This window comes from Pimephales promelas, chromosome 17, assembly GCF_988280905.1.
Source record: "Pimephales promelas chromosome 17, fPimPro1.hap1.1, whole genome shotgun sequence".
NCBI lineage: Eukaryota > Metazoa > Chordata > Actinopteri > Cypriniformes > Leuciscidae > Pimephales > Pimephales promelas.
In genome coordinates this window covers 25526170-25549833 of record NC_142785.1, presented here as the reverse complement: position 1 = coordinate 25549833, position 23664 = coordinate 25526170, and the positions used below count along the sequence as shown (strand labels likewise).

The following is a 23664-nucleotide window of genomic DNA, read 5'->3' as shown; positions in this document are numbered from 1 at the left end:
GATTGAGCCACTGTAGTCACTTGGACTATTTTAACGAGTCCTTTAAGTCTCTTTAAACTTGAAGTCATTTTTTTCTGCTTCTGTGAAATACCTAAGAAGATGTTTAGCAGAAAGTCTGAGCAACTTTCTTGGATAAAATGAAAGAAGATGGCGAGCAGGGGAGGCCAAGCTTTAAAAAGCATAACACATACTATAAGAACATTAGAAACGTTGTCTGTAGTGTACACTATAATCCAAACCATCTGAAACCATATGCCAATTTTGAACAGAACTAAATTTAAGTTCCACTCCAAGAGGTTAACTGTAGTCAATGAATCAGACCAGTTTTGTGTAATTATTCATTCAAGAATTGGACATCCGGGCGTCTCAAACTCTCATGGAGATGCCAAGCAGTGATAGTGTGTACAGTATGTCAATTTTGAATGAATAAATATTTAAAATTTTGTCTGATTATCCCACAAAAGCAATCGTATGACGCGCAGGAGTCATGTTGACAATGTGTTTTGTCATGGTGTTTTTTAGTCATTTTATTAATCTAACAGCCCAAGTTCTCATTCACAGTCATTTTAGACTGAAGAAAGAAAGTCAACAATGACAGAATTTGAAGGTGAACTGTTCCTTTAAGGAGCCAAGTGGAACTGAAACAGCCAACATGCTCTGTGAAATCAATGTCACATTAAGGCAGTGTTATGTGTATGTGAGACAATAAATATCTACTGTATTATAACAGAACGGCTCACGAGAGAGTTCTGACCCGCCGTAATGCCAGAGTGCCACGGAACAGGGGAGTTTGAGGAAACAAAGGGCTCCGGATAACAAAGTAGACAGGTAATCAATAATAACCTCTGATGCTCATAACTGGCTGGTTAGGAACTCTGTCTCCATTTCAGATACTATGCCATCGCTTTGTAACAAGAAGCAGATGCTTAGAGAGATAACAAGTCAGAGAAATACATCAAATAGAACGGCCACGCTGATCTATACCTCATGATCTACCCACAATGCACGACCTTGGTCAGGGGAATTTATTAGGGGAATAGCCTGGGAGTGTTTTGCACAATATGTTCATATTATAAAATGTAATCAATAAACGTGACAAGAAAACAAGAAGAATCCACATTTCCGTGACGCGTCGCCCTTCAGCAAACAAATCACGCTTATCGTTTACATCCAGAGGATCGCTGTTGTGAATCTCATTCACGGACAGTAAATTGTCAGAACATTAAGGGATGATGGAACACCTGCCCTGAACTGCGGACCCTAAACATTACAGCTCAAGTCGATGCGTTTAGCCACTAATTGCATTATTAAGTGAGATAAGATCCCATAGATTATTATTAATGACCACCCTGTGGGTTAGACTATCACAAGGTTGGATTATCCATCTACGAGTTTCGTAACAAGAATTCTCCGGCTTCAGAGCCGCCAAATAAACAGGGGGATTCTAATAGAGTTCCATCAGCAAGTATTAGAGGATTCATAACAACGCTGCTTATTGCACACAGCTGGTGTGCGTGCCGACTGACATTAAACATGGACTGAAGAAAAGAAGCAGTTGCTCTGTATGCAGGCCCCATTTCCTTTAGACAACCGACTTCTCTTCGATACATGGGGTAAAGCTATTGAGTGTGTGTAATGCTCTCCTCACCTTTCTATACTACACTAATTAATCAAGTAGGCCAAGACTCACCACAAAGGGTCACGGTGGCCCCGTCCCAAACGGAAGACTTGCGGTCCAGTCGGTCAATGACTTCACAGACATGTTAAAACATCGACTGACCTCCTCACATTTACATTTACACTACCAGGCAAAAGTTTGGGGTCAGAAAGTTGTCTTGGTGTTTCTGAAAGAAGTCTCTTCTGCTCACCAAGGCTGCGTTTGTTAGATCAGACATGCAGTAAAAACTGTAAGATTGTGAAATATTAGTACAATTTAAAATAACACTTTTCTATTTTAATTTATTTTTCAAGTGTAATTTATTCGTGTGGTGATAAAGCTGAATTTTCAGCAGCCATTACTCCAGCCTTCAGTGTCACATGATCCTTCATCATTCTAAAATGCTGATTTGCTGCTCAAGAAATATCTTCCTTTTGAATGGTAGTGTGTGTTTTGCAGAAAAAGTAACTTACATTTTATCAGCTACACTGTAAAAACGAATACGCTTTATCTAATCAAAAAAAAAATGTTTGGCAACAGATTACAAGCAATATTATTAATTAAATTTAACAAATTAGAACTGAGTAAGGATTAAATTAATTCCTTAAAAGTTAACCATTTAAAATGACAACAAACAAACAAGAACGTACATTTAAGTCACCATTATGGTGATCGGTGTTTGTTTTTGGGTGTAAACTTTACTCATTTTAAATGGTTAAATTTAATTAATAATATTGCTTGTAATCTGTTGCCACAATTTTATTGATTAGATAAAGTGTATTAATTTTTACAGTGTAATGTGTTTCCCTAGGACTCAATCTCATGTGACGTTCTATTATTTAAGTAAAAATAATAATAATATTGAGGCTAGCAAGTAACTATAATGCTGTAACCGTTAATGAAGAGTGTGTATTTCTCAGTAGGAAAAAAAAAAAAAAAATAGACAAAAAAAAAAAAAAAAAAAGTAAAGTTCTTTCCAAAATAAAATGTTGTAACTAAATTGTTATCTCAAATAGAAATGGGGTCTGGAAAGCTTATCGGGCTGATAAACAAAGATGGGAAAATACTTGAAATGCAATTTGTATTCATTCCAAAATATTAATCACTACAATGTGCATAATCCCCCATAAAAAATTAGGGGAAACAATGAAATCATTATGAATGACCATGTGCGTGAAATGTCAATACATTTGGGGAAAGAAGTTAAATAGTTCAAGAAGGGGCAATACAAAAATGGAAAAATTCAGAGAAATCATAAATAAATAACTATAATGTGTAAAAATAAATAAATAAATCAGGCAATTTGTGTTCTTTCCAAATTGTGTAGTGACTACAGGGTGTATTTCTCAGCATATATGAGGCCACAAAAAAAGTCAGGACCTAAAAGTCAGCTAGCCCATAAGCCAGTTCTTTATGGTTTTCTTATTCAGCTCTCTAAAATGTGTGCTGTACCACCTCCTCCGATGGCGCTGAGCTGTTCATTAGTACATCTGCTCTGCGCTAATGCTAGTGGGGATGGAGTTGTTTGTTGTCACTAGGAACAGGTGAGGGCTGAAATTCGTGAGTATATGCTTGCCCAGATGAAACCGTATGGATTTTTGGGGGGTGCTTTATCTTTTTTTTTTAGCAGTCCCTTTGAATGTAGAAAAACAAAAAAAGAAAAACTCATTTGCAGAGTCATTTTTCAGCTCACACTGTGTGGCTTTTCAGATGTGGAACCTTTGGGAAGCATGAGCCTAAAGTTCCTGGAATCCATGAACAGAGAACAGTGTGACAGTCACAAATGAGTAAACAAAGCAGGCGTGATTTAGCCATTCATTACCCTGTAACTAGCTATTGTTGTTGCTTTGAGGAGGAGAGGAGGAGGACGGACTCCACAGAGATTTTGGATTCAATTAAAAAACAACACCTGCTGAGGAAGCCCCACATCCAGCTTCTGACATATAGAGGGAGGAAACAAAGTCAAATGGCATGGAAATACATCAGCGTATGGCCACTCAACAGGTGAAAATAACATAAAAAAATGATTTGATTCATTTGTGAAACAGAAAACTACTGTAAAGACAGTCGTGCAACACTGGTACGTATGACAGTGGTTTAGGACTAATAGGCTATGGAGTCTGTACAAAACAAAAGAACAGCAAGATACAACATAACATCCGAGACAGCAAGAGATAAGTAATGTAACAAACCAAAAGTTCAATTTTTGTGTTTACATGAAACTAAGGAGTTATTACAAAACAGATGATACACAATAATAGACAAGCATAAATACAAATAATAATAAAATAATGTCAGTCTCTATGAATGACTGAACAAAAAGAAGAAAAAAAAAACAAGGAAGAAACTTCAGTAACACTTTACTTGAAGGGGTGTGCTTAAGACTGACAACAAGACACCTTCATAACCATGACTTGACATATGTCTTGAATATGAAGTAGGGTTTATGCATGTTTATGACAACTGTCATTAAGTGTCTTTCGCTCAATAATGACATTTTGAATGCAAATATGACATTGTTTAAGATGTCTTTATGACATCTTGAGACAAACCATAACATCAAAACCGGTCAGTGTCTTTGTCATGACAACTTGACATATTAAGTTAAACTGTCATGGTGTTGGCTTTGACATTGGCTGTCATGAGGCCATTATAACTCTGTCATGAATATTTTTCATGACCTCAACTACAGTGGTACTAATCGAATTTGTCATTAAAAAAGTTATAATGGCTTCATGTCAATGTCATAACCAACAAGTTTAGTGTAATGTTAACCAAAAAAGCTAGGTGGTTTCTACTTAAGTTTGATAATTAATCATGTTTATGACAGGCTGTGTTGTCTTAGTAATATCAAGTTGTCATGACAAAGACACTGATAGGTTATGATGTATTGGTTTATGTCAAGGTGTCATAACAAAGACATCTCAAACAATGTCATATTTGCCTTAAAATGTCATAACTGAGCGAATGACACTTAATGACAGTTGTCACAAACATACAGAAAACTTTCTTCATATTCATAACATATGTCATGTCATGATTATGAAGGTGTCAGGTTAGTCTTATGCACACCCATTCAAGTAAAATTTCAAGTAAAATCCAAATTTAATACCTTAAAGAAATAATAGGTCACTTCAAAATAGCAATATTGTCATCATTTCCTCACCCTCAAGTTGTTCCAAACCTGTATGAATTTCTTTCTCATGCTGAACACACACACAAAAAAAGAGATATTCTGAATAATGTCGGTAACCAAACAGTTGAAGGACCCCATTGACTTCCATTGTATTTTTGGGGGTTCATCAACTGTTTGTTTACAGACATTCTTCAAATATCTACGTTTGGGGTCAGTAAGATTTTTAAGACAGACAGAAAAGAAATATTAATACTTTCAAGAAGAATGCATTAAATTGTGACAGATCAAAAATAGCGAGAAAAGATTCTTGAGCACCAAATCTGCATATTAGAATAATTTCCAAAGGGTCTAAAATTAGGTGCCATTTAAGTAAAAAATAATGAGTTTGATTTTGATTAAGTAAAGACTACATTAAAAGGATCTATTTTTCAAAAGAGAAAAACCAGTCAATGCAAAAAAAAATAAAATAAATAACAAACAAACTGGTTTTGCACCAGAGCGCTTCAATTCCAAGCTAAAAAAAGTTTCTCAAGACCCTATGCGCTTTGTTCCTTTCTGCTGCAGTGCATCTCGCTGTTTTTGAATCCAGTATTGAATCCAGTGCCGTGCGATCGGCCCCTGAGAACGGGGAAATTCGACTTACTAAAGTTAGCATTTTTGAGAAGCGCCTCTGGTCAAAATCAGAGCCAGAAAAGTGTGTTACTTCACACAAGGAAAAGTAGTTCTCCAGATATATACATTTGTAAGAGAAATCATCTCTCTCATGCAGGAGCCGAGTGTATGAGTCATGTTTACAGAGCACCTTGGGTTCAGAGGAAGAAGGGAAAAATGTAGCTTACATTCAATAGTAATAATCATAATAATAAAAAAAAAGGTGCAATGAGAACTCCTCGCAGCCAGAAGCCCATTCATTAGTGCTCCATAGACTCCCGCAGGAGCGATGGGACCATTTTCCTGCATTGCATTTGGATCGAGGATGCTCAGCAAATTTGTCGTCATGACATAAGGACAACGTCCTTTGTGCTTCGCTTCTGGAAATGGATTTGGAGATGTGCACCGGGGCTCTGAGGCGCAACCCGCTGACAAATAAGCTAATTCTGCATGAGTGCACAGACAGCAGCAGAAGAAATCAAGTGACTGGATAGAAACGGGGAGAGAGAGAGAGCGAGAGAGTGAGGGGAGGGGAGACTAGCACTCCAAACTCCGAACAGTTCAATACCCCCTTTGCCCCCCACACTGCCTAGGGCCAACATATCAGGCCTGCCACCTGTAAACTTCACCTGCATCTCGAGTCCACCGGGTACGACACGTCACCGTAATGTGAATCACGCCGTACATTTACGAGTCTCTAAGTGTGACACACTTTCATCAGATAAATCCCCGAACTAATAAATGATTGAACCGATGAATAAGTAAACGACTGCCACTGATGGGATCAAGAGCGAGATGTTGTGCAGAGTTCCACACTACGGTCATGAACAGCATCATCGATCGCTGCCTCGCATGTTACTGATGTATAATAGAGGGACCGGGAGCGTCTTTCTCCATCGCGCCGTGTCCCTGAAGTCCAGGCCTGGATTAGAAACCAGATTACTCTGTCACACTGAAGACCAGCTCTCTGATCAGTGGTTTATTACACTAATTGATCACCATCAGTCCACACATCCCAGACGTATAACGGCTGTCTCGAGTCACACCGGACTTGCACCTGCTTCTGTAGGACTGCATGTGGATGCTGTGACAGAATCACAAGCTTAAAATGCTCTCCGTGTGAAGGCAAGGCGGATCTTACACAAACGGTTACCTAAAGTAGCAGAATTCAGGGTTTACAAAGCTGCATTGGTAATCTAAGTTATATGAATATTTGATTAATAAATGCCTTATAAAATAAACGTAAAATATAATTATTATTATTTTTATATTCATGTTTAATCTAATTTTTTTTATATTGAATCCATCCATCATCCATCCTAGTTAAAAGTGAAACTTTTAGTAGTTATACCAATAAAAAAATATTTATTTTTAACACTTTTTAATTTACTTTTTAATTCACACACATTTTTTTTTTAATTTTAGTAAATAAAATGTTAAATAAAACAAATATATTTGTATATGTGTATGATAATATTTATAATAATTATAATTATATCACAACAGATAAAGAGATACAATATTTTAAAGTATAACTGAATAATAATTATAAAATAATTACACAAATATTAAATATAATACATTTTAAGCGATAGTTCACTTTGAAATTTATTTCTGATATGTTTTAGCTTACCTCAAGGGCATCCAAGATGTAGGTGTCTTTGTTTCCACCATTTTTAGGTCAAACCGTTTGTGTCTATCAGCCATATAATGGAGGTTTATGGGGTCCACCTCAAAGAGCATGCACAGGGAAGTCCAAATTAAACATGATTTGATGACTCGTAAATGTAAGTACACATTGACGGCCTAAGACACGAAACGAGCGGTTTGTGTGAGAAAACGAACAGTATTTATATCGTTTTTACCTCTTGTAACCACAGCCACGTCCAAGTAAACTGAGGGCACGGGCACTTTGTGGCTTTGGTTAAATAAACACTGTTCATTTTCTCACACAAACCGCTCGTTTCGTGTCTTAGGCCATCAATGTGTATTTACATTTCCGAGTCATTGAATCATGTTTAATTTGGATTTCTCTGTGCATGCTCTTTGAGGTGGACCCCATAGACCTCCATTATATGACTGATAGACACAAACGGTTTGACCTAAAAATATAAAAATTGAAAATACCGCTGAAACAAAGACACCTACATCTTGGATGCACTTAAGGTAAGCTAAAACATATCAAAAATCAATTTCAAAGTGAACTATCCCTTTAAATACAATTTTCTAATAATTGTAATAATTGTATCTATGAAAAACAAAGCTTTGCTTTTCCGAGCTAAAAATTACTGTCATAAAAAATGTATTCATTTCAGTTAATCAATGGAACCTTAATTAAATTCCGAACGGTGCACAACAGCCTGTTTGAATAAAAGCAGCCCTGTGCTAATTTAAGGCATTGGCTATTTGTTTCATATTGATCTCTGTCTGCTTTTGAGTTTTGTATATTAACACTCTAATCATAAATCACATGATATAAATAATGCGCTCCGCCGCTTGCAGATGCAAGCCTTTGTCTCCGCAGAGCACAAAACCAAAGGTCAAATGATTAGCTTTGCATGCATGCATGCCTTTAATGATTTGAATAAACCTTTGTGTCCGCGTGTGCATCCTCAGCAGAAGCAGCAATGAAACAGAGAAAAGAATGGCTAAATTAATGACTGCTCTTCTGTTTGCTAGCCCGCGTGTGCCAGGCAGATGATTCAGCAAAAACGGGCTCTACCCATGCGAGCGCTCCGTCCAACCAGCTGCAGTTCATGCACAATACACCAAAGATGCGCTAACAGGATCTATTTAAAAAAAAAAAAACCACGAGGTTGGCGGGCATCTTTATTCGAAGGCAATTACAAGATGCCATCTTTACGCTAAAATGATGTTGACAAGGAGGCGAAAGAGCGTTTTTGATTGTGCTCCGATCAAACGTCTTTGAATGCATCGCTCGCTCTACACCAGACTTTGAAACGCTCATTCGGATTTATCAATACAAGTACACACGGTCATCAAGGCCTCCGTCAAACAATTCTCCACACAGCTTCAGGTGGGTTTGTAAATGATTAATACGCAGCCCTCTGAAGAGCACGATACTTCATATAGACCCTCTCTTCATGCTCTGACTGCATTGTGAATAATTTGTTCTTCTAAAGTGCGTTCCCAAGGTCTCACTTTAGGAAACTCCAGCCATTTATTTTGATTTGATCTCGAGCTTATGAGTAATTATGAAGTGCCATAGGGCACATTCTGCCTAGTCAGCAGAACAGAAAGCAAACATTAATTTACCATGCTTAGAGTCAAAGTATTACGAACACGGAGTCGGGTCCATGACTGCCGCGGAAGGGAGGGGAAGGAGCGGAGATCATGTTAAACCAGTGGCATTAGCAGAATGCAAATGTGCTGCGACCGGCTCCTGCAAAGTTGCGGTGGTGAAATTATTTGGAGTGAGCACAAAAAAAAAAAAAAAGTTTCTTTTCTCTCTTAGAGCAACTTTCCGAACGCAGTTCAAGAAAAGAAATCCCTCCAGGACACGGAAACAAGAGAAGAGCCTGCCAATGGACAATCCGGTGGGAGAGCGCTCAGGGACGCGCTGATCCATGGGGAGCCTAAATACAGCAACGCTAAAGCCTGCGAGGGATTTAAATAATGCTACAGAGGTTCACCTTTAGCATCCAAAAATGTGCAATTGTCCGGAGAAGCTACTTTGTGCACAAATATCTCTAGGGTACAAACAATAAATAGACGAACAGGTCTAGATGGGGCAATTAAACAGTTTACAATTCGCTTCAAGTGGTCAACTAGATCACAGGAGCCTGAGGGGGCCACAAACGCGCACACTCAAAGGATTATGGGTTACTTTAAGAGACCGCAAAGGCTGCCAAAGCACCGTGGATGCAGTATTGGCGAAGTCACACTGTCTTGGCTGACCTCTTCCGAGGAAACGATGCGTTCTGCTGCAATGCTCTGCTTATTGAAATCATCTATGTAAAAATCACAGCCATCCAGCACATTAGCAGTGAAATTAATTGAAATAAGACAATTCAGCACATGCTGTTCAGTGGGCCCTCCCATCTCTGCACTCCATTGCTTTCATTTGCAGCCCTCTCGCTGGAGATAATGATCACATTTAGCCGCAGTGCCCCTAATAAGATGACAACCGTGGTCACTGCGTGCTCCCACTGACGCTAAAAAGCAGGCCACAAAGTCATCTTTACACGCAAATTACTTAACATGCATTAATGAGGGGCTAAAAGTTTGGGTTATGCATTGCTCTCAAATCAATGATGAAGCGTGCGAGTTTTCAAAAAGCAATGAGGCACTGGCATTGTTCACGGGTGAAGGGAGAACGTGCCATTGTAGTTGGTTTCTGTTCATTCTGGATACTGGGATGGGTTAACCAAGTCCGCCTTTGAGACACAAGCAATAACTGACCCCTTTCCCTTAGGATTTATGCTGTAGGGCACAGAAGAATGAGTAAAATCTATGCGTAATCTACAATGAGTAATTACAGAATAGGCGGATCATTTTTCAGAGGTGTGTGTGTGTGGGAGGTTAATTGGCTGTAGGAGAGCCGAGGAAGTCTTTGGGCAGCTCTTGGAGATGAGGGTCAGTCGGACATGCGGTTGGGGAGAGAGGTCAAAGGTTAGGCTGGGAAACTCCTCTGCTGGTTAGTAATTACTGAAGGAGTCAAGACCAGGTGTGTGCACACACACACACTACATGCCTAACATATTAACATACAATGGGAAAATAACAAACACCTCCCTCCCTCACCAACAGCGAGCTTCTACTGTTACCTGTTTACATGTGTTGTGGACTTGTGGACTGTAAAAACACTTAACATACTTTTCACTCTCTCATTTCTTTTGTCCAACAATAAAAAAAAAATCACCGCATCTTAATTCGACTTAAAACAAGGCTGAGATGGAAATGATGATGGTTAGAATTACATTTCAAAGGATCTCTTTAATAAAATGTCTGACTCTTCTAAAGCTAATTTCAGTGCTATCATTTCTTGTATTCTCACAAATTTTAGGAAACTACGGCTGCCGCTGACTAATCATAATCGACTTGAAGAGGCTAAGTCGACCAACATTTTTTTCAGTTGGTTAGTCGAAAAAGAAAAAAAAAAAACTTGTGGCGGAGTCACACAGCCGGCCCGTGATGGACAGGTAGTTAAAGCCAAGTCCTTGAGGTAATTACAGTACTTGCAGGAAAACATCAACCTCAAAATATGGCTTATCATTTGAAACATGTACTGAAAGTAGAAACAAATTTACATGGCTTCTGGCTTTAAATGTTAACCTATATAAAGGTGCCCTATTATTAACCCGAGGACACATTTAACGACTAGCTGAAACATTGTAAGACTGAACACACTTACAGACTGTTTCCAACGACTGCAGCAGATTTTAAACACAAACTGTGATCCCCGACTGAATTTAACTGTCTCTGACTCGGCGCGTTTTGGCATGATCAGTCGTTAGGGGTGTAAATCGGGGCCTTTATGACGATTCGATACCGATTTCTTAATCCAACGATTCGATTATTTTCAATACTTCAAAATTCCCCGCGATACGATTCGATTAATACTCGATATTTTAACATGATATCTATTAAGTTTCAAATAAATCAACAAAAAATGTATATTTGCCTTTTATAGAATACAGAAACAGTATTCTATTCACAGTGCCTTTTGTGCTAAAAGCACTGCAAAAAGAACAGAAAATTGGAACTTCTGCATCACTAAATGCACATGAGATTAATAGTAATAGGCTAATAGATACGTGCAAATCGAAATGATACATACATTTGAACTAATACCTTTTTGTGATGGTGAAATTTATCTTATTTTTCAATTATCTTATATTTCATCCTATGCTGCTTGCTGACATCAACAAATCAATGCTAATCATTGAAATAATGAATGAATTACAGTTTTAAATGGGACCTGTGTAAAATACCGATCAATGTTGAACAAACGTTTCTATACATATCTGATGACGTCCCCTTCACTTAAAACATGTCCACCCTTTACCAATGGGACTTTTTTGGTTAAAATTGTGCCTGCTCTGACATCTCTCAAAGGTTCTCCGGCCATGTCAATCAAACCCTTCTCTTCGCCAGCACTTGGTAAACACTCCAGCCGCCCTGTGACGGAGGAAACGGTTGTTTGTTTTCCTTCTGTTTTCCTTCCCTTTCTTTTCCCTTTTTCCCATTATTTCCCCAAACAGTGGGAGTCGTGCCTAATGAGCCACCACCCAGCATCTCCTCCTCTCCGCACCAGCCATGCAACCCTTAATCTGTGACTTAACCTGCCCACTGAGCGGCACTGCTGGCAGGAGAAATTACAGCCCTGCGGTTTACCCAGACTGCACTGTACCCCTCTCACAACATTTAATTAATCCACTAGGGAGCCAGATCTCGCTAAATATAATTCCACTGCACAACCCCCAAGGTTCACACTGCCCTTCTGACGTGCCACTGAAGAGACGCCCGTCGATGAGAGCGCAATTAGATATGTATGAATGTATAAATATTGTTATTAACAAGATGATTGCTAGAGAAGAAAGAGAGTGGTATGTGAGGGAGATGAAAGGTGCTTAAATGAGGCTTTCCCCACCAAGACGGAACGCAACATGCTTTTCCGAGCTCCTGCCTGTATCATTCCCCAAACAGTCTCCCCAGTACCGCCACAGGAGCCGGATGAGTTCCTTTGTCAGGAGGGGCTTTAGTCACACAATGTTCTGAGATTTATCCGTGATGGAAAACTACGCAGAACAAATAGAGTTCTCTCGGGGCGAAGACAAAAAGAGGACATTCTCACTCAATGGCCATTTGGAAGCCCAGATGTCAGAGCTAAAACACTTTCAGCCTGATCAATGTATCGCCAACACGGAAACATCCCACATGCCACCCCGTGCCATTCGACCACCTGCGATAACTCAAACCTGCCCGGCGTTTGGACGCCCCACCTCCGTCGGCCAAGCTCCGCTGTGGGGTTATACTCATTTCCACTAAAAGCACTTTGGGGCAAATGTTCAATCAGACCCAAGATGATCTTAGCTGGAGAGGCAACAGGAAACAACGAATAAATAAAGGGCCTGCAGTAAAACCGAGAGCAGTGGAAGTGGACCCTGAAAGGATCAATCCTAGTAATTGCTGTGGTAGAAAATGAATCAGGCAGGAGGAGAGAGAAAGAGTGAAAGGGGGAGAGAGATGTGGCCATATAAACACAGAGTGGTAAACAAGTGCAAGAGGAGAGGGAGCATGCTAAGGCACCGGTTACACACACACACAGACATGACCTGCAGCCTGAAAACATGCAGCACATCCTCCGAAAAACAAACAGCAGGTGACTTCACACCATGCTTATTTTGATAGAGTCTGGGTGGCTTTCCACATGGATATAGGAAGTCGGAACTGAGAATTTCTGCACTTTTACCGATGTCATCCAGCCATTTGAAAAGTGCTGAAGAGGAAAGAAATGTGCATGTGAGGACGTTGGATCATGAGGCAATCTCTCGGCTCGGGTGTCAGGTCTCATTTGGAGCGGAAGTAGATGGTTGCTCCTGCTGCAGCACTTAGAATCACCTCCAAAAGCCCCGAGGCTACGGCAGACAGCCTTCTTCTGTAAGTGCAGTGTAAGAATGTATTTAGCTCTAGACAGGCGGGAAAGGGGGTGGGAGGCCGAGAGGTGCGCAGCTTGGGTTTCAAGCTCGGAGGATGATAAAATGGTCGCTGAGATGATGATGATGGACACCAAAGGCCCTCCGATTTCATTGATCGTCAGAGGGATCTGTGCATTTTGTTTGTGAACAGAAATTTCTTTTATCCAATATATATCATGAATTTTAAGGAATTGCGGGTAATGATTGTCTTTTAGCAAAACACACGAAAAAAAGGCCTTGAAGAAATAGTTAACCTTAAAATGAAAATTCGGTCATCATTTACTCGCCTTCATGTTGTTACAAACCTATATACCTGTCTTTCTTCTATGGCATAGTATCGTTTACCATTGACTTCCATTGTATGGGCAAAAACCTAAAAGGCCAAGTTCACACAGCAGGTAAATTTGGTTCTCAATTCACCTTTTAGTGCTTAATCCTGTTCTGAACAAATAGTCGTTAATAGCGTATTTTAACATGCATCAGAGATGTTTCTCTTTTCTGTGTGTGCGATGCAATAATTCGCGGGGAAAGTGTGTGGTTTGAGCCTTTACTCATGTTGCCAGATCTTGTTAGAAAATCAGCAAACAAAAACAAACCCATAACAAAATATAAATTCTTTATGCTGAAAATAATAGCCCTACCGAAATATGAAAACCCACACCTGCTCACTTTAACAACTCCACAAACTCGATCGCCTAATTAACCAAGCTTACACAACAAGCCAAAAACACTTATAAAAAGTGGACATGGCCTGCAAAAGCGCGCTCTGCTTAACAGTCTTTATAAAAAAAACAACAAAAAAAAAAAACAACGAATCCGTCGACTGTGCTCTAGTTAAAATTGCTGAACATAACAAGTCTTTTGTTGCTGTAATGTTACTTTTTTCAGTACAGCGGACAAAAAAAAAGATTGTTGCTTGAGACATTTATCAGAATATCTTCTTTTATGTTCCATAGAAGAAACAAGTTATACAAGTTTAGAGCGACATGAAGAGTAGATTATGACAATTTTAATTTTTTGGGTAAACTATCCCATTAAATAGTAGGCTATTTTAGAAATATACTGAGGCTAATAAATGGAGATAAATCCAGCTAATCTGAGAACAATGCTGAAATCTGACTTATGAACACTGATTTATATTTTTTTTTTAACCAAATCAAATTATATCTCATATATTTAATATTGAATATCCATGTGCATATGCAAGACTTCAAACCACAGGAATGCATAAAAATATGCATATGCTCAATAGGAATAGGCTACATAAAAATACAATGTAGTAAAATAAATGATCATGAAATGGTTTTAAACTACATTTTTCAATAAAAGAAGGTCTGTCCTGTGTATTTTAATTTGAATGCACTTTTTAAAATATAAACAATGTCTTCTACCTTTTCTGTCCGTACACTTACCATATAAATTACCTCTAAGCCAAAGATCTCAAGAAGAAGTGTACCGTTGCTAAAGATGGACAGCGCCTTTTCAAATAACAGAAAAGGCTCATAATATCAGTATGCCACCCACTAAAAGCATGAGTGTCGTTAAATCAATAATTCATTTACTTTAATGAGATAAGTACTTTGGAAACTAATTGCATGCTGCCCCATTTAGTCAAGCCATTCAGGGGCCTTAATGCAAAATACATCTGCCTTATGTGGCTGCGGGACACACCAGGTTTAGTTGCATCTTTGTCCGAAGTTGTGACAACATGTCACATTCTCAACTCAACACTGCATGAGTTAAATCTCACACATCCTGGTCACTACTGCCTGTATGCTATATGATTCAACGTCGGCTCCAAAAGAAAACCTTTGAATTTTGAATAACGGCCTTGATATGTAATATCAGCCCATTCTCACCCCCAAGGCGTCACTTAACTGACGCCTTGGGAAGCATTTGGACATGCTTCAATATCTGACGCTTTAGGCGCCCTTTAGCGTCAGTTAGATGACGCCCTAGGATCGCGTGTACCCTACCCCCACCCCACACCTAAACCTAACCGCGTCCTCTAACTGACGCTTTCCTTTAGCGTCAGTTAGATGACGCCGTAGGATCGCGTCATGCAAGTGACGCTAAAGGGCGCCTAAAACGTCAAATATTGAAGCATGGTCAAAGGTGACGCCTTGGGGTGAGAATGCGTTGGTAATATCTATTCAAATTCGGAGGTAGCCACCACAGACTTTGTATCAGTGAAGTGATGTTCATAAATGCATATCTGAATTAGATGGGCCTTACTCACCCTTACTGAAACTTATTGCAGATGACCTCCTGTAACACTGTATAATCATACAGACTGACATTTGAGGTGTATTAAAATATGGTGTTTACTGTGAAAAAAATTTAGCTTGAGACAAAAATGTGAAACTTAAATGTTTAAACTTTTAAGCAATGACTTTAAAGTTTAAGCAAACGCTCACAAAGCTTTGCTAACAGCGTTTTGGCACAAGTAGCCTTTCTTAAGGTATACTGTATATTCTTTTAAACTTTTAAGCGGGCATATTTGTTTGTTACTTTAACAAGATTTGCTCTAACAGGATTTAATTGCATCTAAAGTGAATTACAAATAATCGAACCCCACAATCATTCTCGTTTCACCTGGTTGAGATCTTGGACATCAAATTAAACCCCCCAATCACATCCAACTAGATTTCATCTGAAGGTATAAGTGATCTTTCTAGCCAGAAGCACCAACCAATATTCAATGGAAGCAGGGGCGGGATGGTCCCGGTGGGTCGCTGGCCAATGTGGGCCGGCCCGGTACACCAATATATATATATATATATATATATATATATATATAAATTACGGAAATCGTAATATTACATTTCTTTTCTACGCAAATAGATAAGGGAATCAATCGCACGGGCACGGCCGACAAGGAGTGTGTTTTGTGTGCATGTGAGTGTGTTGCCATCCCTTCCTGTTAATTTCACGTCCTGGAAACACATCAAGTCAACGCTGATGAACTAGCGCAGATGAAAGCTGACTGTCTTGTTGCCTCGTGGTGCGGGAAAAAAAGCTGCACTTGTAAACACCAAGAGTGAGGGCGGGGCCTTGACTTTACTTCCTGCTCACTACTGCGCATGTCTGGTCCCGAAAACGCTTCTGCGCAGACTCAAGTTCCAAGATGTCAGCGCCATGAGAGTTCCTTTATTCGCAACATGTCGAATCGGCCGGAAAAAAGCCGACTGTGCAGATTGCAGAACACAACGGCCGACTTGGTGTGTTCCAGGCTTAATTTGCAGAGAGAAAGAGATTGATCCTTTGCATCGAACTTCTCTGAGCAGATAATTACAAACAATTGTCCATGGATGAAAAGAGGAACAAAAGAAAAGCTGGCGCTGAAAAGTTACGTGTTAAAAAAAGGTAGATCTAATTCAAATGAACAGATTACACATTTGGCGTGAAGAGTAGCAGTTCAGCAAGCTCTGACGGCTCTAGCTCCCCGACTAGCTGATATGCAGTCTTATATTATTAATGCTGTGTGTCTTAATGTCCTTCTGTTTGTTTTCCTTTGCTTTTACAAATATGACATAATATATGTTGTGATACTTCAAATAAATGTTTAAATAGCATTTATTGTTGTATTGTGTTATATTTTTATGTGGGTGTTAAAACAATTTCCTGCACTTAATGGGCCAATGTGTTATGATGTGGGATGTGGTGGGCTGCTGTGGGCCAGAAAGTCTAGGGCCACTTTTTGGTCCCAGTCCATCCCTGAATGGAAGCATTATTGTCTAGCAATAATTAATGGATGTGATGCACATTGATTTAAAGTGCCATGCACTGTACAAAATAGCCAATTAAGCAATCAAGCAAGACCACAATTATTTATCAGTGTTGAATTAGTCTGGCGTTTGTGTATTTAAAAAGGGGACATGTCAAATCAGAGCACTGATTATGCGTTTCATTTTGTGTTAATCTTATTCAATCCAATTTAATCATCTAATTCTTTAATGGAAACAGAACTAGTCACGGGTGCTGCATCAGGCTTTTTGTTTTCTTAAACTGTTGTGGAGCCTAAAAGACTCATGTAAATTAGCACAGCTTAATGCAGTTAAGCTGTTTTACAATTATTCTTTATATTTTGAGAACAAGCAATTTATGTCAGAAGTCGTTCTACTCTGGATTTTCTTTGAGTGTAGTTTTGCATACATCAGAACCATTTTTACAACTTTGATTTGTATGTGTAGATTTCTGAAATACATAATTAAGACAGTAACCTCTGATAACAGATCACTCTAAATTGTAATGTCGACAACTGCTTTGAAACAATGTGTATTGTGAAAAACGCTATACAAATAAATGTGAGTTTAAAAAATTATATTTTTTAAGAAAAATGTAAAAAAAAAAAAAAAAAAAAAAAATCGGCCATGGACATGCAGGAAAAAGATGACACTTTATAATAACTTTCATTAGGAAGTCATCACCCAACAAAGTTTTATTATACTGTACATTTGTTATTATTGTATAATGCAATAGAGTGCTTTTAATCTAAGCATTATATCCAATGATAGTGCAGTTTAATCATTAGCAGACGCTTTCATCAGAACCGATGTACAAATGAGGAGAGCAATAGAAAGGCAAGAGTGCATGTTGTATAGCCAATTAATTGCCATGTTGGGTGATACCGGGGCTAGTTGTCACACGGGAAATGTGGGTTCATCTCATAAACTCAATGAGCAATAAGTACAAAAATGTGTAAATTAGGGAAAGTGAATTTGACAATGACTCAAAAATAATACATTCATTTAAAAATATGAAAAACAATCAGAAGTTAAAAATAGCATCAACATAATTGTATTAACAAAATATATATATATATTTTATAGATTATTAATGACCAGTTTTAAAAAAGGTTAAAAAATAACAAACCATTGTTTTCAATGTAATTTATGAATTGCATCCTAACATATAAAACATGTGACAGCTATACTTTTTAACAAATACATAGTGTTCACTTGGTATTATATTAGTTTTTAATATGTATAACACTGTATATCATAGCCAATAAAATTACCAGAAATTGTTGCTAGAAATGATATATGTATTAACAACAGCGGGACCAAACTAGCCAGCAAATCAAAAGGTTATATAACGTTGGGACATTTTGTTAAAGTGTGCAATTTTTAGTCTGATGGCATATTTCTGAGGGACGTGTGGCATAGGCGGCGCGTGTATTCCTGAGGGTCACCGTGGGGATTCCTGTACTTGATCTCATACCTGTTGAGCTAACACATTTTTTGAGCAGGAAAGGATTTCATTACATTAGCATGCTGTGCTCTGACTAAATTTGTAAGTTTAATCAGCTTCAATTAAATTACAAGCCAAACATAGAAAGTGAGGAGCGCAGCAAACGTGTCTGTTGCCGTCTGCTTCCATCAGTGAAATCAAGGATGTTTTTAAAGCAGGCCTTACTTTTTTTAACCTGCACACATGTATTATACGGTGCATGAATAATACATGAACTCACATGGATGTACACTCGCCCATGAGCATTGGAAAACCCTAAGCAGATTTATCATCGTTTGCATGTATAGATAAGATAGCATAAAGAAGCGTCATGCTGCACCGATCAAGCCATGTATCGATTTCACACCAACAAAAGATATTGTGAGGACATGAATATGTAACACTAACAAACATTGCATACATGTAATATTTTATATCTCATCTGACCATGTAAAACCATGAACTTTACTCCTGTTGTTTATGCAAAAAAGGTCACATTTTACAACCTCTCGCCAGGAAGCGGAGAGCACTATAAACGTCTGCTATCTCCTAGAAACCTCAACTAACATAAGATGCAGACTCATAACTCCACACTTCCCCTGGGAGATGTTATTTTGGTATTACATGCCCGAGAGACAGTTGTATTATAATGATAGCATGTTATGAATGCCCTCCTAATAATATGCCTTGTTGGTTAAAGAGATATCTACACATCAGATGTGTATACTTTCATTTCATATTAATTTTCATTTTTGAAAATGATCTGCATGGATACATGCCCTAAAAAGTATTTTGATGCTTAAAACACATATAAACATATATAATTTTTTAAAGAAATAATTCTACAGTTTTCACAAAAATATTAAACAGCACAGCTGTTTTTTTTCAATAATGAGAAGAATTTTATATTTATTTATTTATTTATTTTTAACACCAAATCAGCATATTAGAATGATTTCTGAAGTATCACGTGACACTGTTGGAGTAATGATGCTGGAAATGAGCTTTATTCCTGCCATCACAGGAATTTAATTAAATATATTAAATTGGAAACAGTTATTTTAATTTCTCTCACAATATTACTGTTTTTGCTGATCAAATGAATGCAGCCTTGGTGAGCATAAGATAACACACATTAATGATATATGAATAATACTAATAAAATCTAAACCCCAGAATAATTGTGTTAAAAAAAAGTAAAATACAGTGTTAAGTTTCCAAATAATTTTGGGCCCACAGGAGGTTTCCAATCAATCATTAATCAAAAGTTTTCAGCATCATCAATTTCAATATTCTACTGAAAAATCATTTCCAAGACAAACAATAATAACTATGCTCATTACATGAACCTAGTGTTTTAATGCAATAAAACCCAACAACATGAAACTAAAAAGATAAATGCATCAATGGTTGAGAATCTAATCAGGAGTTTGACACAGTCGCATGTAATCCATTCTCAGATCTGTCTGCGCATCAATCCAACAGTTATTTATCCGCGAATAAGACGCTCCGAGAGGAATCAATTGCCGACGATATGAGCGATCTACATTTTCAAAACCTAATGCATCTCTTCATAGATTTGCCGATTTACAAAAATCTCCTCCATCAAAGTCGGGGTGGAGATATCAGTGGGAAAGGTGGGCTGTTCGGGACTCCTGGACAGTGAGTGATGCATAACATCTACTCTGCAACGAGAGAGACACTGAGCGACGGATTGATAAAGAGGGGCGTTGTTGTCTAGATCAGCATATGCGCTCGGGTTTGTTATGCGTGTGTGTGCGCGCACATCTGTGCGCTTACACGAATTTATGTACGCTACCCTCGCCGTTCGATAGAGATCAGCAGTTGAGACCGTCTCCACCCAACCTCACCCGTCCGAACCCCCCCACCCCTCGCTCGCTCGCACGCACGCACGCTCCGGAGAGGAATGATTTAAAGGTGCTGAGATTTGTGGGTTCAACCCACGGCCAGACGAGCTGACACCTCCATAAATCAGAGCGGCTGCCGCACACAGCCCACCTGCGAGCCGCCCCCCGGCCAGCCTGGCCTGAAACGCTGACACCGTACTACCTGCCCCTTGCCGGACACACGCATCTTGAACAGCCCTCATTAACTCCTGAGCCTCAGCTAAACCTCCAAAAACACACACGCAGATATAAACACCCACACAAACAGGCCGGCGTTCCAGTCCAGGTGATTAGGAAACAGCAAACCTCACCAGACAAGCACTTGTTCAAATCCCAAGAGGGAATTCCTGTGATGTGGCGACCCAACATGTTGTGCCCCGCAGCCAAACAAACTGCTTCTAATGCGCTGGTAAATATGGAATTGTTTCTTTTTTTTTGATGCGCTTCTTTTTTTTGTGTGTGTGCAACACACCTCCTTGGCTTATAAACACATCAACAAAACATTCGTTTAGAAGTTCCCTCCACTGTTTTAGATGTAAATGAGACTAAAGCTGCAGCTCCCAAAAGGGGTGACTTTGTTTAGTCAGCGTCTCTATAAAACACAACACATTACCTTATCTAAAAAATGCTGATGAGTACAAATTTCACAGCTATTTTAGACAAAAAAAAAATAAAAAATAGCTTTGAAACTAACCTGGTTACTTCATATAACTAGATATTGCAGCACAAGTTTGTGCTTAACTTTCTCTAGAACTTTTCTTCTCACTGACCTTCCACCAAGGAGAAGCCAAACACACACACACACACACACACAAAAAGAAAGAAACGAAATACGCCACAAGTGGCGCAACTTTCAACCTTGTGACTTTTAATCGGGCCAGGACTGTCATCGCGTCCCGCCCTCCACGGGGTCCGAGCTGGGCTTGAGCTGGCTTTACCTGCTCCAGGACCAGGGGCCAACAAGGGACATGTTCTTAATTAAAACTGTATGGCTTTGGGGCCATGAACTGTCACTCAGCGGTGTACCATTACCTTTAAAGATGAGAGCTCGGGCCATGCTGGAGGCACAAGGGAGGAGGAAAAGTCTGAAGGGGAACCTGAGGAACCGAAAAAAAAAGAATGACCACCGCTAATAAAAATAAATGATCAGTGCTGTACAGTTACGAATCATCTTCCTGCAATTCGTGCACTTTCCTCCACTTTGTCCTTGGACCACAAAGCCATAATTAAACATTAGTACAACGTTATGATGTTCTTCTTTATTAGACGCTCCCCGCTAGTCCTCGGTGCCCGAGGGGGATCGAGACAAACTGCCCGTCAACCCCGCAAAATAATGACGGACGTGTCGCGCCACACTAGTGGAAGGATCGTCACTATTAAAGTGAATTATTTGTTCATTATATTGCCCTATTCAAATCATTCAGCCCCGTGCAGCGTGTGCGATTGTTAGTAATGGGATCCTTCCACGCTGAATGATAAGATCGGATTCCTCCGTCGTGATAAAAGACACCTCTGTGTACCCACACTCGGACTGATGAAAGTGCGCACGAGACTTTGGTGTGTAATAAGATCTCTGATCACCTGTACCATGTTTGAGGTTGACGGCACTCAGACAAACCTCACATCAGGGAAGCTGTAAACCAAGCGATTGATTGATTCCAAAGGTGAAACGGATGCTCTTATTGATGAGCCATTTAACTGGATTCAGTCTGTGGAAGAGAGGGTCTCAAATGTGTTGAGTGAACCTTGGGGAGCGGGTTGGACTAGACTCCAGGGACACAGAGACACAAACATCCTTAACGTTGACGCACGGCTCACACCTCTCTGTCTGTGCATCCGTCCTTTTAATTACCTTCAGAGTCTGTCACCCTTTTCAAAAACTTCCAAACAAGACCAGCTTTCAATTTTTGTTTCTTCATCATGCAGACCTAATTTTATCTAAATGAACCTACAGAACCACTCAAGAAATCAAATTTTACAGTCAGTGCCACAGGGCAGCTACTGTATATAAACGCATATATATGACCGTACACACGTGTACTATCCGGCTTTTCTCATTTCTTCTTGTTATTGCCAGCACAGGAGAAGGCCTCTGGGGCAAACATTACATAAAGAACAAGAGGGAAGTTTTCACTTCACCTCAACTTTGGGCAGCTGTTCCGTTCTGCCGTTGCAGCCCTGCAGCATTGCAGTTTGTCGAGCTTTCTTAAATAAATAAAAAAAAAATAAAAAATCAATCAGACGCGTCTCAATTAATCTGCCGAGTGGCGCATTGATTTTGCCTCTAAATTGGGTCAACAGGATTGTCTATTTAAAGGGCAGGACCCTTTAATCATCATTTTATGTCCAATAGACTCGCCAGAGCTGCAGCAGTCCTGATGGCCTGAGCTGGAGAACAGATTCCTGTCCCACACAGCAGATATATCCTCCTCTCTTCCCGACAGCAAACATCCATGCGGCCATAAAACCAGACATGCACACTATAGCAACTTCCCATGTGGCCTCTGCAAGCACAGCACTGTTTTGATTAAGATGTGTGGGAATGCATGTTGTTATGCTAGCTACACCTGCAGACAAACTGTATACTGGATGAAGCTTTGTAGTGGTGGATATTCTGTCATGACTTATTTCTAGTCCCTCTAGTCTACAGAATGGCAGAGGTGTGCGGTGTGGCTCAAGATCTTCACACTGTACAGTTGATTTGTTTGTTAGTTTTTTGTTTTGTTTTTGTATCTGGTCCTAGGACTTAGACCCCGTTTACACCTGGTATTAAAATGCGATCTGTATCCAGATAAGTTATCCGGATAATAAAAAACGCATGTTAATGCAAGGTGTAAACGCGTTGTGATCGGATCGTGATCGGATCTGCCTGACCACATCTGGAGGTAGTCTGGCTCGCATTGTGTCCGGATCTTTACTAGGTGTAAACGCAATCTGGTTGTTGAAACCACATATGTATATTTTACTCCTCCCAAAAATGCTAAAAAATAAACGAGTGAGAGCGTGTTATATAGGCTATATGTCATGTTATAGCCTAGTCAGATGCGACACGCATCACCGCAGATGAGCAGATGAGCGTCTATTCAACGTGCAAACATCACAAATAAAAGTGAAAGTAAGTCACAGACGCAGTTAACACATCTTCAAGTAAAGAAACGAAATTATCTTACCAGGCCTGTTGCCACTCTCTCTTATTGATGTCTCTGATTTGGAAATTAGCTGATGATCAATAAAATGCCGCTCAGATCTGTTGCTTTTGGTGGCGTGCAATCCAATAAATCTGCATATAACGCAGGAGGTGAAGATCGGATTTATATCCGTTTTGCAAAAACACATTTATGTGGCCAGGTGTAAATGGAATCAGTACTTATTATCCGGATAACTTATCTGGATACAGATCGCATTTTAATACCAGGTGTA

The 23664-nt window shown here is 39.3% G+C and overlaps 1 protein-coding gene across 22 annotated transcripts in view; it reads right to left on the bottom strand.

Moving 5' to 3' along the window:
• The window catches only part of rbfox3a (RNA binding fox-1 homolog 3a), a 494366-nt gene that overhangs the window by 174779 nt on the left and 295923 nt on the right, over window positions 1–23664 (bottom strand). Inside the window, exon 2 of one of the 22 annotated variants that reach the window (XM_089122264.1) lies at window positions 21277–21341. The exons of the other annotated variants lie outside the window; for them this stretch is intronic. Coding sequence (XP_088978390.1) covers window positions 21277–21301 — 25 coding nt within the window. The 5' untranslated portion in view covers window positions 21302–21341. The remainder of the gene's footprint in view (window positions 1–21276; window positions 21342–23664) is intronic. 22 annotated transcript variants of the gene reach the window in all.